Here is a 21262-nt window from a genome sequence, read left to right as displayed (position 1 = left end):
GCCTCCCCATGTCCATCCCCCTCTCCATTTCTACCAGGTGAATTTTTGCCCTTTCTCCCCATCTCACCGGATTAAGTTAAAACATCTCTGCAATCAGCCCTTAATCTTACCAGCTTCAAGGCCTTGAATTTCTCCTCTTATCTCTGTGATCTCCATGCCCCCATATTACAAATACTTCCTGCCAGTGTTTTTTGTTTGTTTGTTTTGTTTTTGTGCTGGGAGCTGAACCCAGGGGCACTTAACTACTAAGCTATATCCCCCAGTCCTTTTTATTGTTGAGACAGGAACTTGCTAAATTGCTGAGGCTAGCCTCAAGCTTGTGATCCTCCAGCTTCAGCCTCCCAAGTTGTAGGAATTATAGTGGCCTGCCAATGTTTGTGATGTTTCCACTGACTTAAATGTCCACTTTCCAACTCCCTTGCTTCCAACCAAGTCCCATTCTTCAATTTAATGCTTAGAAAAGGCTTGCTTCCTTTAGGAAGTCATCAAGTCCTGAGTCTTTTTCTTAATGTTTCTTCTTTTTTTGGCGGGGGAGGGGTAGTACCAGGTACTGAACTCTGGGGCCACTGAGCCACATCCCAGCCCTATTTTGTATTTTATTTGGGAACAGGGTCTCACTGAATTGCTTAGCCCCTCTCTTTTGCTTAGGCTGGCTTTGAACTTGTGATCCTCCTGCCTCAGCCTCCCCAGCCGCTGGGATTACAACATGCACCACCACACCTGGCTAATTTTTCTTCTTTTAACAAATGTTACGGAAAACTTTTTATGTACAGGCCTTGTGGAAATAAAGAAAAAGCCTGGGTTTGTCCTCATAGCGTTCATAGTTTAGTGGGGAATACAGAACTGTAGTGAAGAACTATAATACCACGTGTTGATTACTAGAATGGAGATATATAGGAAGTGCTTTGTGAGCCAGGCTCATTGACACAGGCCTGTAATCTCAGCAGTTTGGGAGGCTGAAGCAGGAGGATTGCAATTTCAAGGTCAGCCTCAGCAATTTAGAAAGATCCTGTCTCAAAAAAATAGAAAGGGCTGGGGATTAAGCTTGGATACAATCCCTAGTATAGCCAAAAAAAAAAAAAAAGTGCCACAGGAAAAGTGCAGATTAGGGGACTGCAGGAGGGGCAAGCTTAGGAAGGCCTTATTGAGGAAGAATAATCAGGGTTCAGCCTTGATGTTCAAATAAGAGCTGCAGGGAGGGCGCTATCAAGCAGCACATAATTGCTTAATTACATATTGCTTTGTGCTTTTTTTTCCAATTGTTTAGTGTGCTTGTCTTACTTCTTGGGGAGGCTAATCAGCTCTAGAGTAGGGACAGGCCTGGCACTCTCTGTTCTCCCAGAGCCCAACAACAGCCCTGGACAAACACCATGTGTTCAGAAAAGGCTTGTTGACTTGAAGCTGATAAATAATCCAAGCTTCTCTGGGATAACTGCCTGGAGGGAGCCCCAACCCCTCCCATCATTCCTCACAAGGCATCCACACCTCAATCTCTCATCCTGCCGCAGGGGTGAGACTTCAACACTTGCTTGTGCTGCCCCAGATCTCTTTTATTAAGTCCTTGTATTTGACCTGAATACATTAACAGGAAACCGCTGAGATACAGCCCCAAACAGAGTACCCTCCCTTCCTCCTGGCCAGGGACAGGACAGTCAGAAGGATACAGGATGAGGGAGAGGGTTGGGGAAGATTGTGCATAGATGGGAGGAATGGGAGAGATAAGGCAAGGGGAGAACCCCAAGCAAGAAAATGGAGAGTATTGGAAGAAACAATAAAATTCGGATGCGTTGTAGGATAAGAAACAAGTCAGATGAGAGAGGTGGGCTGGTGTTCAATAGCTGCTTTCCTCATTGGTTGAGGGGGATAGAGCTTAGCACCCAATATTTAAAGCCCAGCTAACCCTATGGTAGGATGACCTAGTTAGGGTCCCTGGAGGAACTCGGGGAAGGACAGGGAAGACAGGAGGGTACATGAAGAGCAAGGTGGGGCTGGGAGATGGTTGCCATAGCAACTAGTCATCATCATCGTCATCATCGTCGTCGTCGTCATCGTCATCCTCTGTGTTGATCTCACCCTCCAGCACGTCCTCTAGCCAGTCTTCCAGCTCCTCAGCGGAAGGCAGGTCCTCCTCATCGTCCATCTCCATCCATATGCTATCCGCCTAGGACATGGCACAGGTGGGGGATGGAAGCTAAGCTGGGCCCAGGTCTTTGAACTTGTCCTCCCACTCACCAGGCACTGAACATCCTTCTTACAGCCTCGGTCCCTTCCTTTCATCTTTCAGTGGCCAGGGGAACTGTCCAGGTGAACGTGTAGGTTAGAAGAGCCAAGAGGGGGAGTGGAAAAACAAGCTGGATTGGCAGAAGAACTGCCTGCAGTCCACCTCCCATGTTCTTGTTATACTGAGCTTCCAAAACCAGACCTCTCTATCCTGTCCTTGCCACAAAACCACTGCAGCTTTTCATGGCCAATGAAATCAACTAGCAACTCTTCAGCATTCAAGTTTTTTTTTTTTTTTTCCTCCAGTAATAGGAATTGAACTCAGGGGCACTTGACTACTGAGCTAGTCTCCAACCATTTTTCTTTTATTTTCTTTCTTTCTTTTTTTTTGAGAAAGGGTCTTACTAAATTGCCCAGGCTGGGCTTGAACTTGTGATCCTCCTGCCTCAGCCTTAAGTCACTGGGATTACAGGCACCTGCCACTGTGCTGAGATATTCAGAGTTTTTCCTGCTTTTTCAATACCGTCTTCAGTAATCACTAAATGCTAAAATCATAATAAAGTCTTGCCTGTTCCCAAACCTGGTATTCATTGTTCTACCTTTGACCTTTTGAGCTTACTTTTTCCTCATTTTATAGATGACTTCCCTTCACCATCACTTATTGAAATCCTTTACATCATGCAATCCCCCCCACACACTTTTTTTTTTTTGGTACTGGGGATTAAACTCAGGGGCATTCGACCACTGATACATCCCTAGCCCTATTTTGTATTTTTTTTTAGAGACAGGGTCTCACTGAGTTGCTTAGCACCTCGCTTTTGCTGAGGCTGGCTTTGAACTCGTGCTCCTCCTGCCTCAGCCTCCTGGCCGCTGGGATTACAGGCATGTGCCACAGCACCCATTTTACAATCTCCACTTGTTTTGTTTTGTTTTGTGGTGCTGGGGATGGAACCCAGGGTCTTGTGCATGTGAGGCAAGCACTGTACCAACTGAGCTACACCCCCAGTCCTACAACCTCCATTTTAATGCTACTCTCACTAAACTGCTCTCTGATTCTCAAGCAGAAATCCCTTTACTTTCTCTTTGCCTTCCTAACATTTTAGTTCTATCTTTATTATGAAGTTCATTACATCCAACCTCATTACTAACAGAATGCTTGCCTACCCGGTTAGATTAATTCTGTGAAAGCAAAGATTATGGTTTACTCAGTTCAACTCAATAAATTTTGAAGTATCTAGTACATGCATATGAGAATATTTCTGCCCACAGAACTTAAAGTCTACTGAAAGAGACAGGCAGGATACATAAATAGCCATTTAAAAGTCTTGTTTTTCACTGGGCCCTGTGGTACACACTTGTAATCCTAGTGACTCGGGAAGCTGAGGCAAGATCACAAGTTTGAGGACAGCCTCAGCAACTTAGTGAGACCCTGTCTCAAAATAAGAAGGGCTGAAGATATAGCTTAATATTTGTAAAGCACCCCTGGGTTCAATTCCCAGTACCAAAAAATTTTTAAAAAGGCGGGTGGCGGGGAGGCTAAGGATAAAGCTCAGTGGTAAAGCACCCCTGGGTTTCAATCCCCAGTATTAAAAAAAAAAAATCGTGTTCTCAATCTAGGTAAGCTCCAACAGTGCCATGGAGGGAATGATTCCAAATGAAAGACCTCATGGAGAAGAAAGCATGTGAACTGGGCTTTGAGGGATGAGCAACTGATTCCAATGGTGAGGACAGGGGCATGTTCTGATCCTGAATCTCCCCCTCCATCTAGCCATCCGACTGGGCAGATCTGCTTCTTCTGGGAAGGGCTCAATTTCTAGCTAGCAGAGGAGAGGAGAGGAGAAGAGCTGGGGGTCAACCAGGGATGAGGAAAGGAAACTCACATCAGTGACATTGACGACTCCTATTTGTGGGGCTGACAAGTCGATGTCAAATGTCTTCTCCCAGTACGGCACCAGCTGTGGAGAGATCCAAATAGGGCAGCTTAGTGGGATCCAGGACTCCAGGAGGGTGAGTGTGAGGGTCAGCCCAGGGATAAGGAGAGGGGATCGAATTAACTGTCAATGGATGGGGGACAAGGTCCAGCAATAGGGCCTGAAAGCAGTGGGCAGAGCTAAGCAGAGAAAGTGGAAATTCCAAAGGGAAAGTATCAGGAGGGTCGGCTGGGCACTCCAGCCCCTTCTTTGCGATGAAAAGTTGATTGGAAACCCCTGTTCTGATCCTGGATCTGCTCTGATTGACCCTCTGACCTCAGGCAAATCACTTCTCTCTAGCTCTCAGTTCCTGCATATCTACACTAAGGTAGTTTTGTTGTAGCTGCTGTTTGTTTTATTTTGTTTTTTCAATACTGGGGATTGAATCCAGGGGCCTTCTACCACTGAGCCACATCCCCAGTCCCTTTTATATTTTGAGACAAAGTCTTGCTGAGACTGGCCTAGAAGTTGGGATCCTCCTGCCTTGGCCTCCAGAGTTGCTGGGATTACAGGCATGCGCCGCCATGCCCAGTTTAAAGTAGTAATACTTGGCAATCACGGATGTTGCTACATTTCTGTTTCTTCATTCAGTTATTTATCCAACTGTGAGTGCTAGTTGCTGGAGATTCTACTGAGGATAAAACCACCCGGAGAGTCGTGGAATCTCTGCTATGATTCTCTGATTGAGCGTGTACACTCATGTCCAGGGTTATGGTGCCCAGCTGCTTGTGAGAACTCTGCTTTTCTGGGAGTCAGTCTCCTCATGAGTGCTACCTGTGTAGCCTCTGCTCTGGGAATTGTGTTATGTCCCCTGACATTACTTTGGGTCCTCCTCTTCCCTTGCCCACATCACCCTTGAACATACAATACAACAGGGGCAACCTCCCAAGCCCCCCAACTGGGAGATGGTAATGGGATTTCTGAAACAAAGCCCCCACTCAGAATGTGCCACGATGCAAGGTCCCATGTTAGGGTAGCAGTGGCTGAGCAGGGCCCTTTACCAGAGGGAAGTCATCAGGGTCAATCCAGATGATGCTAAGATCAGGGTTGTCAGTATTATCTTGGGCCACAGACTTGAGAGTCTCTAAGAACTCGTAGCCATCTTGAAAGGAACAGAAATGAAATGAGTGAGATGGGACAGAGAGAAAAGAGATACAGGAAACGGGAATCCAGATCTGTTTCCCCACCTACCACAACTCCACATGTCTAGCCCCAGGCTGCTTGCAAGTTCTCTGGAATGCCTCCCACAGGAGGCCTGCGCTCCTACAAGCAACTTGCCACCCTCTGCCTGCCCCCAGGTCAATCCCAGTGTTTCTCCCTCACCAGGATCAGCTTCCTCTGCAAAGGCCACAATGTGGATTCCATCCAGGTCATCCTCCTGTTGGGGATGGGAGGGGGGGCGGGACAGAGTGGAGATCTTACTGTACTCTGTAAGGTTGGAGAGCCCAGACAGACTCCAGATGTTCCTTGAGCCTGGATCGCATGGACCCAACGCTAGCTGAGCCACATCCCCAGCCCTTTCTATTTATTTTGAGACAGGCTCTCAAAGTCACTCAGGCTGGCCTCGAACTTGCAATCCTCCTGCCTTAGCCTCCCAAGTCACTGGGATTACAGGCACTGGACCCACACATTCTTGTAATAGTGACTCTTTTCCAAGTGACACTGTCCGTTTTGGTTCCAGAACCCCCACACATCCTCCTCTTGTAACCCCTTGGGTCTCTGCCCTTGTCATCTTTATCCACTTAATGTATGTCTCCTGATTCCTACCATGGTCTTCAAAACAGAACCACTACCACCCCTTGCTGGAGCACTGTCCTAGGACTTGCATCTTCAGCCTCCCCTGCTCCCCACTCCCAGAACCTGGTCCTAGCCAGGGACACTCACCCAGGTCTCATACATACTCTCAGGCTTCAGTTTCCGAAGGGTTGATCTAGAAGAGACAGACAGAGAGGTGCTACTCAGTGGGTGAGAAGGACCCGGAGGGTCTCCAATAGCAGAGGCTGCCTGTGGGTCAGGCCCAGGGCACAGACAGCATGAAGTCCAGAACAAAGCCATCTGGCACAGCCTAAGCCCTGGGCAATAGGCCCAGATCACTGCGGGGTTAAAGCGGTGGGGGAAGGGGTGTCAAGGGGACTGAAGAGAGACCTTTGGAGAAAGGTAAGAACTGAATATCAGGGAATTCATTCATTCATTTATTCGCTCATTTACTCATTCAGTCAAATTGAGGGTGTGTTATGTTCTAAGCCCTGAGCTAGGTGCTTGGTAGAGTCGACCCAGACAGACATGTTCCTGCTCTGATGAAGGGGGCCGTCTCCAGTGGGAAAGAGTAAGTAGTATTTATACTGATGAGTGGGTATTTTCAGTTGTGGAGTACTGTGACGGAAGAGAATTACGTGTGAGTATAGGGCAGCATTTCCCAACCTCAGTCCTTCTGACTTAGGTTTTAGGGCCTGGTGATTTTTGTTTTCTTTTTTTCTCTCTCTCTCCTTCTCTCTCTCTTTCATTCCCGGAGATTGAACCCAAGGGCGCACGACCACTGAGCCACATCCTCAGCCCTTTTTAGTTTTTATTTTGAGACAGGGTCTTGCTAAGTTGCCCAAGCTGGCCTGCTACTTGTGATCCTTCTGCCTCAGCCTCCTGAGTTACGGGGATTAGAGGTGTGTGCCATTGTACCAGGCAGGTCCTGGGTCATTTTCTGTTGTTGGTGGCTGCCTTGTGCACTATAAGATGTTAAACAGTATCCCTGGCTTCTAACCAGGAAATACCAGTAACACACCCAGCACCAAATCTGCCTGCAGATATTGCCAAATATCCCCTGGAGGGCTAAACCCTTCCCCCACCTCCCACTTCCTTCATCTCCCTGGAGAATTAAATGAGCAAAGACTTGGGACAGCTAGCCTGGGAGGCATGTGCCTGTAATCACAGCACCCTAGGAGGCTGAGGCAGGAAAATTCCAAGTTTGAGACCAGCATAAAGTTAGTGAGGGCCTAAGCAACTTAGCAAGACCCTGTCTCAAAATAAAAAATAAAAACGACTGGGTAGTAGCTCAATGGTAAAGTGCCCCTGGGGGTTCCATCCTCAGTAACATCCCCCCCACCCTGCCACGCACACCCCCCCCACACACACACAAAAAGACATGGTACAGATCAGGGTAAAATCCCAGTTTTGACACATACTCCCTGTCACTGAGGTTGAAAAAGGACTTAAATATAACAATAGCTACAGAAGATACCTTGCATTTTCAAGCCTGACCACACACAGGCACTCAGCATTCACTTATTGACAGAGATTATTTAAATCACAATCAATGAATTACATCACAATGAACTGTACACATTTACAGAGGCCCTTGTCTGTGTAGGATGCAACTATTGGGTTGCAAAATATTGAAGGAGCTGGGTGTGGTGGTGCACTCCTACAATCCCAGCAATTTGGGAGGCTGAGGCAGAAGGATCACAAATTTGAGGCCAGGCTGGGCAACACAGTGAGACCCTGTCTCTATAAAAGGGGTCAGGGAATATAGCTCAGTAAGGAGGGCCTCTGGGTTCAATCCCCAATGCACCACACACACACACAGTGCAAAATTACCAGTGTATCTATCAGTGAGCAACCAATGCTCAGAAGTGTGTTCATCCAGGGGAGACCAGCTTGCCAGTTAACTGGGGTTCCCCAGCCCGTCTCATAGACTGGGGCTCTAGCCTCAGAGGACCCTACCCTGCTTAGAGGGAGCACCGGTCCTCACCTCCTGTGCTCCTCCACAAAGTTGACAATCTCCTCTTCACTATTGGGTTTGTCTGGGATAGTCACAGGCTCTTCCATGAAGGCCTCATAGAAATCGATCTCATTCAGCTTCAGGGTCAACTTTTTTGCCACCTTTCGGGAGTAGATGCAAGGGGAATAGATAGAGCAGGTGATGCAGGGTCACAGTGAGAAGCAGTATTATGGGGGGACAACATTAGAGAGTTAGAGAACCTGGGACTTCGTCACTGCCACTGTGACACTGGACAAGAGTCTTTTTTTTTTTTTCTGGACAAGAGTCTTAACTTCTCTGGTCTTCAGTTTGACAGGAGAAGGGTGGGTTAGATAATCTAAAGCCCTCTTCCCTTCAGCTCTAAAATCTCTAGGGAAAAGAGGAGCTGGATTTGGGGTGGGGTGTGCCAGCATGTAGGATGGGACCAGGTCCCCTCAGGACTGGGAGAGGAGGCTGGGGGGCAGCGTAAGGGTGTAGGGAGACCCAATGTGGCCGCGAGGAGGAGAACCTTGCTGTCGAAGGTGGCAAAGAAGGGGATGTAGGGATGAAACTCTTCGGCCGCGTCCTCATAGGCTTTGTAATCTGAGGAGGGAAGGTAGAGTCAGTCTGGAATCAGAGGCCGCCAGGGCCTCTCCCCAGTTCTTCTCTGGTAGGAGGGTTCACTCAGAGACCCACCCCCTCTAGTCCTCGGAGAGGGGGTAGAGCACAGAGGGCTTAGTCAGGGTGCTGCAGGGGCCTGTCTGAAACCCTGCCAGAGAGGTGAGAGCAGGGGTTGGAGCCCACCATGCAGGAGGAAGATCAGGGCAGGGAATTAGGAGGCCAAGATGCCAGGAAGGCAGAGGAAGTGGGAGGCCGATTGACAGGTGAGATGGGGGCCAGGGAGGGGAGCAGGAGTGTGGGGGTTACCCACGCTCTGAGTCTTTGTTCTTGAAGTAGCCAATGAGTTTGATCTCGTCCTCGATATTTTCAAATGCCTGCAGCTCCCGTTCACCCTCGATCAACTCCACAGGGTCCTCCAGGACCTGGAAGAGCGGGGACAGTGTTTCTGTCCTCAGTGGCCAGAGAGGGATGGAGGGAGAAGGTGGGGACGTGAAGGAGGGACGAGAAGTTGACAGAGTGTACGTGGGTGTGCAGTGTATGAACTGTGTTACATGCTGTATGTTGTGTGTTGTGCACTGTGTGATGTGATTTGTGTGTTTTGTGTGTGATATACATATATGATGGGTATATGTTGTGTGGTGTGTTTGTGGTATACCTGTGTGTGGTGTGTGTCATGTTAGATGCATGTGTGGTATGTTGTGCATGTTGTGTTGCGTGTTTGGTGTATGACCTTGTGTGTCTTGTGCTGTGTTGTATGGTCTGTGTGTTGTGTGTCTGGTGTGTATGGTGTGTATATGTGATGTGTGTTGTGTGTCCTATGGGGTGTGTGGTATACATGTGTGATGTGTATTATGTCTGGAATGTGACATGTGTGATGTGTGTTTGGTGTGTGTATGTATGTATGCATGAAATGTGTTGTGTGGTATGTGCATAGTGTGCCATATGTATTGTATGTGTTGCATTGTGTGTGTTGTGTTCTGTTATGTGTGCTGTATGTTGTGTGTTGTGTTGTGTCTGGTGTGTATGGTAGACATATGTGATGTGCGATGTGTGGTGTACATATGTGATGTGATACACATGTTTTATATCTGGTGGATAACGTGTGATCTGTGTTTGGTGTATGTGGTATGCATGATGTGTGTTGCATGATATGTGTGTGATATGTGTCATGTGGTGTGCATGTGTTTGTGTTGTGTGGCATGTGCTGTATGTTGTGTGGTGTGTTGTGTCTGGTGTATGTGGTATACATATGTCATGTGTGTTATGTGGTATGTGTAGGGTGGGGGGGTAAAGTTGGGGTTAGCAAGGATCATGGGGCAGTGGAGTCTTTAAGCAAGGTGATCCAGTCCAGGGGAGTCCTCACATCAAGCAGAAACTCCACCAGGGTGTCAGCTGAAAACTCGCCATCATACTCAATGACTTCGTCTCCCTTGAACACATAAACGCTGTCCTCTTCAACGAGTCCTAGGGAGTGAATGGAAGGTGAGCCATGACCCCGGTCTTCCCACGGATTCCTGAGTCCAGAACCCGGGTCACAGCCCACTCCACCATCCCATTGGACACCACATTTTCCACCTCTCCCTTTCTCTGTCCCACCCACTTCCACTGTCCCTTATCCCTACATCCCTGGTGTCCACAATCCTGGCTTGAGCCAGGAGGCTAGCCTGGCCCCAGGGGATCTCCAGGGAGAAGATGAGGGGATCAGCTAGGGTGTAAGGGGAGGCAACAGGGAGATACAGATTCTAGCAGCATTGTGGTGCAGTCCTGCTATCTCCTCTGAGAACTCCGGTGGCTAATTCTGTGTCCTGCCCTTTAACATTGCTATTACTGACCAGATGACTTCATTATTACTAACCAACCCTCCCCCACCCACATCCGGGAGTCTGGTCTCGAACGTGTGCTGCCCCCTGGTGGCTGGGCACTATAACACCCAGCTAAGGTTCTGGAGCGGGAGGGGTTGGGAGAGGAGATTGCATGGTTTCCCCAGCCTTGCCTGGATTCCTGGCTTGCCCTTTCTCTCTAGAACCTGGCCCTGTGTCTAGGGAAATAGAAAGCCACCCCACCTCATGCTGGGATATGAGTACAGGCTGGGACCCACCAACACAAGTAAAGAGTTCTCCAGCCCCTCAGAGCCCAGGGCTGTCCCCAAGTCCTCCAGCCTAGGCCTCCCCATCCCACAGGCTGATTCCCCTTCTTGCTCCTCCCTCCCTTCCTTTACCTAGTTTCTTGGCCACGGCTGCGTCCTTCTCAGAGTCCACCAGCCCGAAGCCAACACCCTTGTCTTCTAGGACTTGGGCTGCTAACTAGAGGGAGGGGTTAGAGTTAAAATTAGTCCTTGGAATTTTTTCCCCCCCTGCAGTCCTGGGGATTCAACCCAAGGGTTATCCACTGAACCACATCTCCAGCTTAGAGTCTCGCTAAGTTGCTGAGGCCGGCTTTGAACTTGCGATCCTCCTGCCTCAGCCTCCTGAGCTGCTGGGATTACAGGCCTGAGCCACTACACCTGGCTCCTGGAATTCTTATTACCTCTTCTCCCCGCCCCATGGGTACAGGAACTCTAAGAGTTGACCTTGGCCTTATGCTAAGATCCAGAATATCCCCAAATTCCCTACAACTTCACCATTTCTGCATTTAGTTCAACTTTAAGTTTATGAGTATTTATTGCTCAATTGTAGTATGCTTGCTATGTTGAACTTGAAAGCACTAAGCTTGACAATATACAGTTCCTGAGGAATGCTGGGGAATCTGGCTTTCGAGTGACTGAGGGACCCTTTTCTCCTGTACTCTGTTCCAGTCAAAGGTGAAACTCAGCATGGGGATAATGTTAGAATCCTGAGATCCTTCCAAGTAACTACCAACACAAGAATTTTTGCTGGTGGGTGTAGAGGGTCTGGTCATGTTGCTGAGGAGCGGGGAAGGCCAGGGAGTTGAGAGTAGAGGTCACCAATTGACGAGAGACTGGCAGAGACTAGACAGTTTCTTTCACACTGAACTTTGGCCAGTCCTTAGACTGTGGACAGTCCCTGCCCCCATAAGCCTACCAGCTCAACACTCAATCCTGATTCACTCTTCTGTGGGCACAGAATGCAGCTTTACCCCACCCAACATTCAGGCACCACTGTGATTTTTAGGGGGACAGGGAAAGGAGGCAGATGGCAGGTGGATGGCCAGGGATACTGAGCGCTTAGGATAAAAATACTTGCCTCATTAATCAGAGGGTGGGGGGGTGCTCTGGCATTCAGCAGAGGCAAACAGAAATGAGAGCCTGTGGTCTCAATGTCTCACCCTGAAATGCTTTATGCTCTGGTCAACCCGGGGCCCATCTGCACTGCACAGAGAAGGGGCTGAGGAAACTTGGACAAGGAAACTCAAATACATTCCAGCTCCTAGAGGGGTATGTGCCACCACATCTCCAATTCTAGGGTTTCTTCTTCTTGTTATTTTCCATTTTCATTTTAGAGTAGTCATCTCTGCTTTGGATCTGAAGTCAGATTGGGGGTGAGGAATCTCATTCTACAAAGAGAAGATATTCTGAAGCCTCCTTCAACTATAGAATTTTCCATTGAAGATATCCAGCTTGATCTAATAGAGCCAGATAGGGAACTAGGGGTCAGGGAGGAAGAAAGAGGGGGCTGGGAGACCAATGGGAGGCATGGTGGTCTTTAGGAGATACTGAAACATTTATCTTTAAGTGACAGGTGAATATGATATCAGTAGCATTTAATTTTTTTTAAAAAATATATTTTTTTATTTTTAGTTGGACACAATGCCTTTACTTCACTCATTTATTTCTATGTGGGGCTGAGGATTGAACCCAGGGTCTTACACATGTGAGGCGAGCGCTCTACCGCTGAGCCACAACCCCAGCCCCAATAGCATTTAAACTTATGCTCATTTTGGATCCCATTGGAATGCAGCCCCTAAATGTACGAAGAGGGAGCATGTTCTGGTTAGGAGAGTATATTGGTGTGCTGGGGGTGCAATACACAGTACTACGTCCTAGTTCTTCCCTTGCCCCCAAATACCTCCCTTTCCCCTTTTCACCCTCCTTCTGAGCCAAACCTAGATTCACCAGCCTCCTACAACTTGGGGGGCAATCACCCCGCAGCGTCTCTTCTGCAGTTATCTAACTGTGGTAGTACTTTTGGGTTGCTGAGTCTATTTATCATTTGGCTAAGGCCACAGGCCAGTTGTATCCTGTTGGTCAAGACAAAAGGTCCTCCTACACTGCCCCCACCCCCCCAGATCCCACCCCTCAAAAGATCTCCCTGGGGTTGTGTCATAGGACTTGCAGAGAGGGGCTGGGCATGCGCCGCAGGCCTGCAGTCTCCCACTCACCTCTAGGATCAGCTCCTCCATCTCAAATTGTCTTTGTGAGGCCTTGTCATCCTCAGGGGGTTCGTGGTAAAGGAGTGCCAGCACCTCGTACTTCTTGAACACATTCTTGTAGTTCTTTGCGTTGACATTGATCACACGGTCCACACCATCGTACTCAGGAAAGTCCAGCCCTTCCTCCCCTTGGACCCCTGACTTGGGAGTCCCCAGCACCAACAGTAACAGCAGTGCCTGTCTCAGACCTGGCTCCATCCTGGCCCCCATCCTGTCTGTAGTACTCCTGGAGGTAGAGGGATCTGGGCTGCTTCTCCTGATCCAGAGGAGGTTAGCTGGGGACAGGGAAGGCCCCCTAGGTACCAAATCCTGAGTTAGGGGCTCTACGTGGGGGTGGGGTAGGGAGTGGCCCAGAGCAGTGGACACTGCTGGGTCCTGGAGAAACTGCCCAAAGAGCCAAGAGAAAAAGGGTCAGGAGGAGGAATAAGAGCAGGGGGCGGGGAGGGAACCGGAGCTGCCCCCTGAAATTGGCACCCCTCGGTCCCCACCTGGTCCTGTCTAAATATGTCTCCGTGGTTGGCAGGAGAGACAGATAACCTTCCCAGGCTAGGACAACTCCATGCGGGCCGGAATCCTCCCACATCCTACACCTCTCCCCCAAGCTCCCAGTCTCTCCTTCCCCCCCTCCCCCATGTCCAGGGCTCCTCAGCCCCTGTCCCCATGCAGGCCCTAAGAGCTCATCACCATATTAAGAAAGGAGAAGGGAGAGACAGTGATCTAAAAATAAGACCAGATGAGTCGGAGGTAAGTGAAGCTGAGACTGGAGGAGGGGAGGCAGGGGGTAACTAGGGATCACCCAGGGTAGGGTGAGGGTAACAGAAGGAAATGCAGGTGTGTTCTGGGGCAGAGGCTAAACTGATAATAGAGGACCAAAGAGACAAGTGTAGGACTGCTTCCACACCCTAAAATCTGGGAATCTTCTAGGGGTGAAGTCTGTTTCTTTGATCCTGTGAAAGAGAGCGGGGGAGGGGGCAATAAAACACAGTCTGGGATGCAGGCAAGAGACCCCCTGCCGTTCCCTTTAAAGAGTCAGGACCAAGGATGAGATCATTCTCTGAATAAAAGATGGAGTGGAGTCCAAGACTGGCGACCTGGCTTAGCTCCAGCCAGTTTCCTATGCTTCACTCAACATTCCTGACTGGGGAATGCAGGGGCAGGACAGGGCTGGCCCAGATCCCATCCCGTAGGATGCAGATTTGGGGTTTCTTTACCCAGATGGCCCACCAAGAGGAGGGGAATGTCATTTGGCTGCCACCTCCCGTGTGCACTCTCTGCCCTGAGCCTAGGGGACCGGTTTTCTAGGGCACAGTAGGAAGGGAGGATTCCCCAGGCTGAATGATTCTAAAGACAGCTAATAGCTACGGTTTATTCCTATGTCGTTGGCAAGACAAAGACAGGATCAGGCATAAACACTGGTGAAAACAAAAAAATTAACAGGAGGAAAACCTGAAGAGGCGGGCCCTGTCAGTTGATCCTGTGCACCTGAGACCTAAAGCAGCTTGGGGAGAAAGGGCTGTCAAGTCTGGATTCCAGCTTGGAAGTGAAAACAGAGTAACTGAGTTCAGCTCTGGGTCCCTAGAAGGATCATTTCCATAGCTTGCCAAGGCTGTTATCACGCACAGGTAAACTGAGGCACGAGGGAGACCATGCAGAGACCAGATCAAAGTCAGATGACCCTACCCCACTCCCAAGGTGTCTCTCATTTTGGAAGTACCACGTTTATTTTGCATTTAGGCGAGGGCATGGAATTGTATTAGCAGGATAATTTTTGCCCACTGCCATGGGGCAGACCTTACATAGCAAAGTGAGGAAGGCCACAGAAAATCTCAAGAGCATGGCAGGACCGAGTCCAATAGGAACAGCTGTCACGGTAGCAGGAGAGGCCAAATCTAGCTCAAGCATGGCACATTACAGCTGAAGAGATCTCAGAATTCCACCTCCTGCTCTCCCAGGAGAGCAACTGACGTGCTAGAGCCAAGAACCCTAGCCAAGATGGTGGGGAGCAATGGGCAGGCCTGCCCAGAAGTAGATGACCCAGATGATGACCGGCCTCGATCTCTTACTTCTGCAGCATTCTGGGGAGGGGGAAACATTTGAACAGAGACAATGGGACATTAGACTTATTCCATGATCAATGGGACCTTTTGCACACACCCCTCCTCCCAAAAAGGGCGTGAGACAGGACTATGAGGTGACCCTGGCCTGCTCCTTCTCCTCATCCTCTCCTGCAGTCACTGCTCCCTAGGGGTTGCCCTTTTTGGCTCTAGTTCTACCCTTACTCTTTCCGGCTCCTGTACCCGCCACCCGGGCTCTCTCTCTGATGCTGGGCTCTCTATTTTCTCCTCAGTCCCCTTCCCTCTAGGCCCCTTGCCTCCAGGCTCTTTGGACTTATCACGCCTCAGCCGCTGGTATCAAATGACCCTGAGTTGGGGCCTCTGTATTTTTAACCCACCAGACACCCAAAGCTCCTGCTACTGAAACCCGAGGAGCCAGCCCCTCTGCACTCCCCCTCCCCAGCTCACACACATACCTCCTGGTCCTCCCATCTTCCAGAGTCTAGTTCAGCCATGTCAGCAGCCAGGGAAGGACCCCAGACGGACACAGCCCTGTCCCTAGGAACCCTTGTATTGGAAGAGAGAGCCTGAGGAGGGGTTGGTGGAGGGGAAGGGAGGTGGGCTACCCCTGTCCCCTGGGATTGCCTTCTTTTTGCCAGCCCATGGTCCCTCATCCTCCAGATCCACCCACGACCTCTCCTCCTTCACTCTCCTATTTTGTTAATGTTTTGTTTTTCTGTTTCGGCCCAGCCCTTACTATAAGACTAGGCTGAAGAGTTGTTAAAGGCACAACTTCTAGAATCAGACAGACCTTGGTTTCCTCAGCTACGGAATGGTGTGGTAGGACTACATTTGCTTGAATTAATTGATGGTGTGTGTGTAGCCTTTGTCCCAGTGCCAGGCCTAGAATGCAGTTACTTATTACATGTGTTTTGTTTCTGGTAACAGCTGATAGTTCCCCCCAGCTTTTCTTAGCATTTCTGTCTTGCTCTGTGTACTTCTGGGCGGACCCAACCCTTTATTTATTTATTTTTTTCCTCTCAGTAAGTACTGGGGGTTGAACCCAGGGGCACTCTACCATTGAGTTATAGCCACAGTCCTTTTCTATTTTGAGACAGGACCTCAAAGTTGCCCAGGCTGGCCATGAACGTGCGATCTTCCTGTCTCAGCCTCCCGATTTGCTGGGATTCCAGGTGCAAGTCACTGCACCCCGCTGAGACTCTTCTAGTGCTACAATTCTATGGTCTGTAGTTTGAGGAAATCCAAGGCAGAAACTAAATGAGTGGCCTCACCAGCTGTGGGCCTGGGGGTATGTGTGCATTCCGTGGCCCCCTTTATAGAGTGCAGCTCAGCTGATCACCTCTCACCCTCCCTCTTCCAGTCTCTGATCACAGCTAAACTTTTGGGGGCAGTTACTAGTCCCTTGCTCTCCAGGGGACAGAGAGTTAAGATGGGGGATATGGATTGGGGATGCAGTGATAGAGGGCTTACCAATGCTCAAGTCCCGGGGCTCAATCTCCAATTCTAAAAGGGGGGTGCTTAACAGCCCTCAAGGGGCAAGGATGCTTGATTCTGCCATTTTCTTTTTCTTTCTTTTTGTGATGCTGGGGATTGAACACAGGGCCTTGTGCATGTGAGGCAGGTACTCCACCAACTGAGCCAGCCCCTAGGGATCCCCTTCCAACCTCAACTTAGGTTGCTTACAGACTATCCTTCCCTGTTACCATGAAGATGTAGGGATTCCCACTCCCCAAAAATCAGATGGAACACATTCAGTTTGGTGAGAGCTGTTCTAAACATTTACTCTCTAGACTGGCTCCTGGATTCTATAGGACTATGTCCCTCCCTGCTGGGCTCCAGCCAGGTGCAGGCTGGGATTCCCCTAACCCACCCCACAATGCCCTCAGTCCAGCCTAGGATTGCTCTCTCTCTCATCCAGGGTAATTTGTCCCAGTGTCTTCAGCCCCCAACTCATATGCTCGCTCAGATATTGTGTCAAACTCATAGTTTGGGCTTCAAGACACGCCTCCTCATGTGAAGTCGTCTTCTTCTGAGTTTAGTAGTATGTCTCCCTCTCCAGCCAGCCTGCGGAGGAGGAGAGATCAGGGTGAACTGCGAGAAGGCAGCAGGGGAGCCTGGCAGAAGGGAAACAAGGAGAAGGTTGGGGGCCTGTGGTCTGGAACATGAACAGGGTGGTGGAGTCAGGGACAAGAGGGCTGGGGTCCAGGCATAGTAAAGTGACATGGGGGATGCCAGTGAGTCCTGAGAAGCCAGGCCTGATGGGAGAGCTTATTAGGGGATGGTGACCCCCTCCTTCAGAACAGGGCTGGGGAGCCTCACCGCCAGGCCATTGACGGATGATGAGTTTCCTGATTTCGTCATAGGCGAAGATAAGAATGCTGTAGGGGAGGGCGCAGAACCACCAGGCTAACCTGTAGAGATCAAGATTTGGCTAATGTGGCTGAAGTTACAGAGGCCGGAAAAGAACACGCTCAGAGGACAACACGCGGGAGTCGCGTGTTTCATGTTCGTGCTCATGTTTCGTGTTCGTGGCTGAGACTGTGCCGGAGACAGTCAGTGAGTAAGATAAAGTTGATTCCCACCTTTGAGGAGGTCAGAGTCTGGGGGGTTAGTGATTGGGCCAATGATAACGCGATAAATGTCATATTCAGAGGTACATCCAGTGTTCACAGGGACTGTCCGTCAACTTTCATGGAACTGCAGAGGGAGATTCCCTTTGCTTTCTTTATGCTCTAGATCTTGAACTTAACAAAGGGGAGGTTGCTGGAGCAGGATGGGTTTATCTGAGACAATCCCCCGACATCTAATATGGAGATATTCTGCCAAGAAAACAAAATAACAAACACACTCACACACACACACATGCACATACACATGCACACACATACACACACATATAGGATTCCATATACATTTGTAAAAATATGTACATATATGTGTATATATAATTTCATATTGCAAAAACAGGGATGTGTTTTTTTCTGCCTGAGCCTATGCCTTTTCCTTTTTTTTTTTTTTTTTTTTTTGGTGGTGCTGGGATTGAACCCAGGGCCTTGCCGTGCTAGGCAAGCACTCTACCAACTCTACCAACTGAGCTAGATCCCCAAACCCCTCTCTTCCATATTTAGAGACCAGGAAGATGCACTCCGGGAAAGGGTGGAATCAGGACCACAGTTGTTCTCTTGGTTGACAAAGTAAAGAGACGACCTACAGCCTCAGCAACTTAGTGAGACCCTGTCTCAAGATAAAAAGGGGCCGGACATGATGCCTCACGCCTGTAATCCCAGCAATTGTGGAGGCTGAGGCAGGAGGACTGCAAGTTCAAGGATAGCTTCAACAATTTAGTGAAGCCCTAAGCAATGTATTGAGAGGTACCTTCTCAAACAAAAAATGAGAAGTTGGGGATAGAGCTCAATGATAAATTGCCCCCTAGGTTCAATCTCCATCACAAAAAAAAAAGAAAAGAAAAGGAATAGTTAAAACCAATGGCACTGCCCCATAGAAATGCAATAGTTTGCTGTGTGTGAAATTTCAAAATTTTTAATAGCCAAATTAAGTAAAAAGAAACAGGTGAAATTAATTTCAATAATTTTATTTAACCCAAGATATCCAAAATATTATGGTATTGACATGTATAATAAATATAAACATTATTGGTGAGAGAGAGAGCATTCTTAATCCTGTCTTGAAACATTTATAGGTATCTTACACTTATAGGACATCTCAACTCAGATACTGAATTTTCAACAATTAAAGGGAAGTTAGTCCAATTAGAATAATAAAGTCATATTTAATAGACAAATATTTAATGTTGCTTTAGTTTTCAACTTTAAATGAACTGAAATTAAAATTATAATTCAGTTCTTCAGAATTAGCCATATTTCAAGAGCTCAGTAGTCGGTCCCCTGTGGATAGTGCCTGCTATATTGGATAGTGCAGGCCCAAGCCATGGCTCATTCTCCACACATGGACACAAGTATAAACTTGATTCTTGTTCACCCATTCATTGAACCACAGTCATATATCTACTCTGCATCTCTGTTAGGAATTGCAGAAATAATGGTTACACGTTAGTCCTCGGCCTCAAGGAGATCAAGAGCATCAGAAAAAATAGGGCAAAGGCACACAAAATAAAGAACCACAATATTAGGTGCTAAGTACTATAGTAAAGGTATATACAGAGTATGTGGAAGCACAGATAATATTCACCTGCAGTTGTTATTACTTCCACATTGACCTATAGCAGCCAGAGTAAAGCTATTATTGACAAAGCATCTGAGGCTGGGGTTAGGGCTCAGTGGTAGAGTCCTTGCCTAGCACATGTGAGGCACTGGGTTCAATCCTCAGCACCACATAAAAATAAATAAAGACATTGTGTCCATCTACAACAACAACAAAAAGCATCTACCATGACCCAAGCATGCTCCATGGTTTATATCCATTTCTCTGAGTAATTCTCAGCCCTCTGCCAGATGTGAATTTAGTGATTTAGTTATTTACAGTATTGAGGATCAAATGTAGGACCTTATATTGGGCATAAGTTCTACCACTGACCTATATCCACAGCGATGCCAGCTATGAATTATTAAGACTTTACAGATGAGCGGGGTGTGGAGGCACATGCCTATAATTCCAGCTACTTGGGAAGTTGAGTCAGGAGGATTGCAAGTTCAAGGTCAGCCTCATTAACTTAGTGAGACCCCCACCCCACCCCCAAAAAAACAAAACAAAAAGCTGGGGATGCTCAGTGGCAGAGCACCCCTAGGTTCAATTCCTAGTACAGCCAACAACAACAAAACCCCTACAGTTTACCAAGGAAAGGTACCAGAAAGTAAGAATTTTATGCACATTAAAATATATTTGTATTAATATAATAGGAGGGGCTGGGGTTGTGGCTCAGCGGTAGAGAGCTTGCCTAGTATGTTCAAGGCCCTGGGTTCGATCCTCAGCACCATGTAAAAATAAATAAATAAAATAAAGGCAATGTATCCAGCCACAACTAAAAAATAAATTAAAAAAATACAACGGGATTTAGCTAAGCCTAGATTATGCTATTTTTATGATTATTTCAGCTCTAAGAAATATGTATTTTTGCACAACTATGCCTCATATCATTGGAATAAAAGAGTCCACTCAGTTAAACACTGGTAAGTCTGCTAAATTTGCACATCTTGTGGCTTGTGATCACTTGGCACAGTCCCTAACACCTCCCTAAGTGAAATCTATTTATCAGAGAACAGATGACTCTCTCCCGAAGTGACGGAGTGTAGCCCCATATATCCAGCAGCCGCTAGTTGGTGACTGTCCTGTTCCAACACACCCTTCCTCCCACTTCCTCTCTCATGCTCTCTCTGTGCCCGGAGAATCAATTCCCTGCTTGAATCCCTTTCTTTACTCACTTGAGTGGGTACATTCGCAGGGCCACGTCCATGCCTGGAGTGTAGGACAGAAAAGCGGCCAGGAGTGTCTCCTCCAGGATCCCGAATATTAGAACCTTGTTTCTGGGAAGAAACATTTATGACTGATCTGGAGACAAGGAGGAAAAGGCAGGGGAAATGGCTCGTCTCTGTGTGAGTTTGGGGTTGTTGGGGCATTTGGTGGATGCTCACTTCATGCCCTGCTGGAAGACGGAGTTGTGGCGGGTCTTGCAGATGATGAGGTCAGCCCACTGCACAACCACGATGCTGGCAAAGAAGGCCGTCTGGCATGTGAACTCCACCACCTTCCGCTGCTCATAGGTCTGGGGAGGGCAGCAGAGTGACACCTCAGTGTCAGAGGTGCTTAGATAACCCAAGACTCCTTTTCTCTCCTGCTTTCAGGACCCATAGGCTGAATTACTTTCTTTCTCTTTAAACACCACTTTTCTCTGCTTTAGCACCTTTATATTGTCCTGTGATCTGTTAATGTGCTTTCTTACTTGACTGAGAACGTCTCAAAAACAAGGACCTGGGAGCTGGGGACTTGGCTTATGATACAGCACTTGCTAGCATGCACAAGGCCCTGGGTTCAAGAGCCAGCATCAATGGGGGGAAAAAAAGAAAGACCTGGTCTTATTTATCTTTTCCCTCCCCATGTACAGTTCATGGCTCGATAAATATTTATTAAATTATTAAGGGACTGGGGTTGTGGCTTAGTGGTAGAGTGCTTGCCTAGCAATGCATGAGGCACTGGGTTCGATCCTCAGCACCACATAAATGTAAAATAAAGATATTGTGTCCACCTAAAACTTAAGAATAAATATTTAAAAACAATTATTA

General features: G+C 48.2%; 2 protein-coding genes and 1 long non-coding RNA gene across 4 annotated transcripts in view; 1 reads left to right on the top strand and 2 right to left on the bottom strand.

Moving 5' to 3' along the window:
- Positions 1 to 21262, top strand: part of LOC124082620 (uncharacterized) — a 30683-nt gene that overhangs the window by 5447 nt on the left and 3974 nt on the right. The window contains exons 1-2 of one of the 2 annotated variants that reach the window (XR_006848443.2): positions 13505 to 13674; positions 17369 to 17561. This is a non-coding gene — a long non-coding RNA (uncharacterized LOC124082620). Of the gene's footprint in view, positions 1 to 13504; positions 13675 to 17368; positions 17562 to 21262 lie in introns of those variants that run through there. The other variant, XR_009225355.1, reaches the window with a different exon arrangement.
- Casq1 (calsequestrin 1) lies at positions 1530 to 13536 on the bottom strand. Its single transcript, XM_046429087.2, has 11 exons — positions 12880 to 13536; positions 10760 to 10844; positions 9905 to 10005; positions 8852 to 8963; positions 8450 to 8523; positions 7933 to 8063; positions 6075 to 6120; positions 5514 to 5568; positions 5192 to 5292; positions 4101 to 4175; positions 1530 to 2161 (listed from the first exon to the last, which is right to left on the bottom strand). Exons 1-11 carry the CDS (start codon positions 13138 to 13140, stop codon positions 2012 to 2014), a joined length of 1191 nt encoding a protein of 396 aa, XP_046285043.1. The 5' UTR covers positions 13141 to 13536; the 3' UTR covers positions 1530 to 2011.
- LOC124082618 (sodium/potassium-transporting ATPase subunit alpha-4) overlaps positions 14633 to 21262 on the bottom strand; it is a 35176-nt gene continuing 28546 nt past the window's right edge. The window contains exons 19-22 of the mRNA XM_046429093.2: positions 20615 to 20745; positions 20405 to 20506; positions 17325 to 17416; positions 14633 to 17069 (exon numbers count right to left, since the gene is read on the bottom strand). Of these exons, the coding sequence (XP_046285049.1) occupies positions 17041 to 17069; positions 17325 to 17416; positions 20405 to 20506; positions 20615 to 20745 (354 nt within the window). The 3' untranslated portion in view covers positions 14633 to 17040. The remainder of the gene's footprint in view (positions 17070 to 17324; positions 17417 to 20404; positions 20507 to 20614; positions 20746 to 21262) is intronic.

This window comes from Marmota monax, unplaced genomic scaffold (genome assembly GCF_021218885.2).
Source record: "Marmota monax isolate L192 unplaced genomic scaffold, Marmota_monax_Labrador192_F-V1.1 WCK01_AAM20220418_F8-fsc00145, whole genome shotgun sequence".
NCBI classification, from domain to species: Eukaryota; Metazoa; Chordata; class Mammalia; order Rodentia; family Sciuridae; genus Marmota; species Marmota monax.
Note: the sequence above shows the minus strand (reverse complement) of the source record. Positions and strands in the feature narration are given on the sequence as shown.

Bases quoted from the DNA above. Each gene is read 5' to 3' on its own strand.
- Casq1 (XM_046429087.2), bottom strand. From the start codon at position 13,140: ATGGGGGCCAGGATGGAGCCAGGTCTGAGACAGGCACTGCTGTTACTG. The intron at 8,964-9,904 runs GTGAGGACTCCC...CCGCTCTTCCAG, and splicing joins TGGTGGAGTTTCTGCTTGAT to GTCCTGGAGGACCCTGTGGA. The intron at 5,293-5,513 runs GTGAGGGAGAAA...GTTCCTTTCAAG, and splicing joins TGCAGAGGAAGCTGATCCTG to ATGGCTACGAGTTCTTAGAG.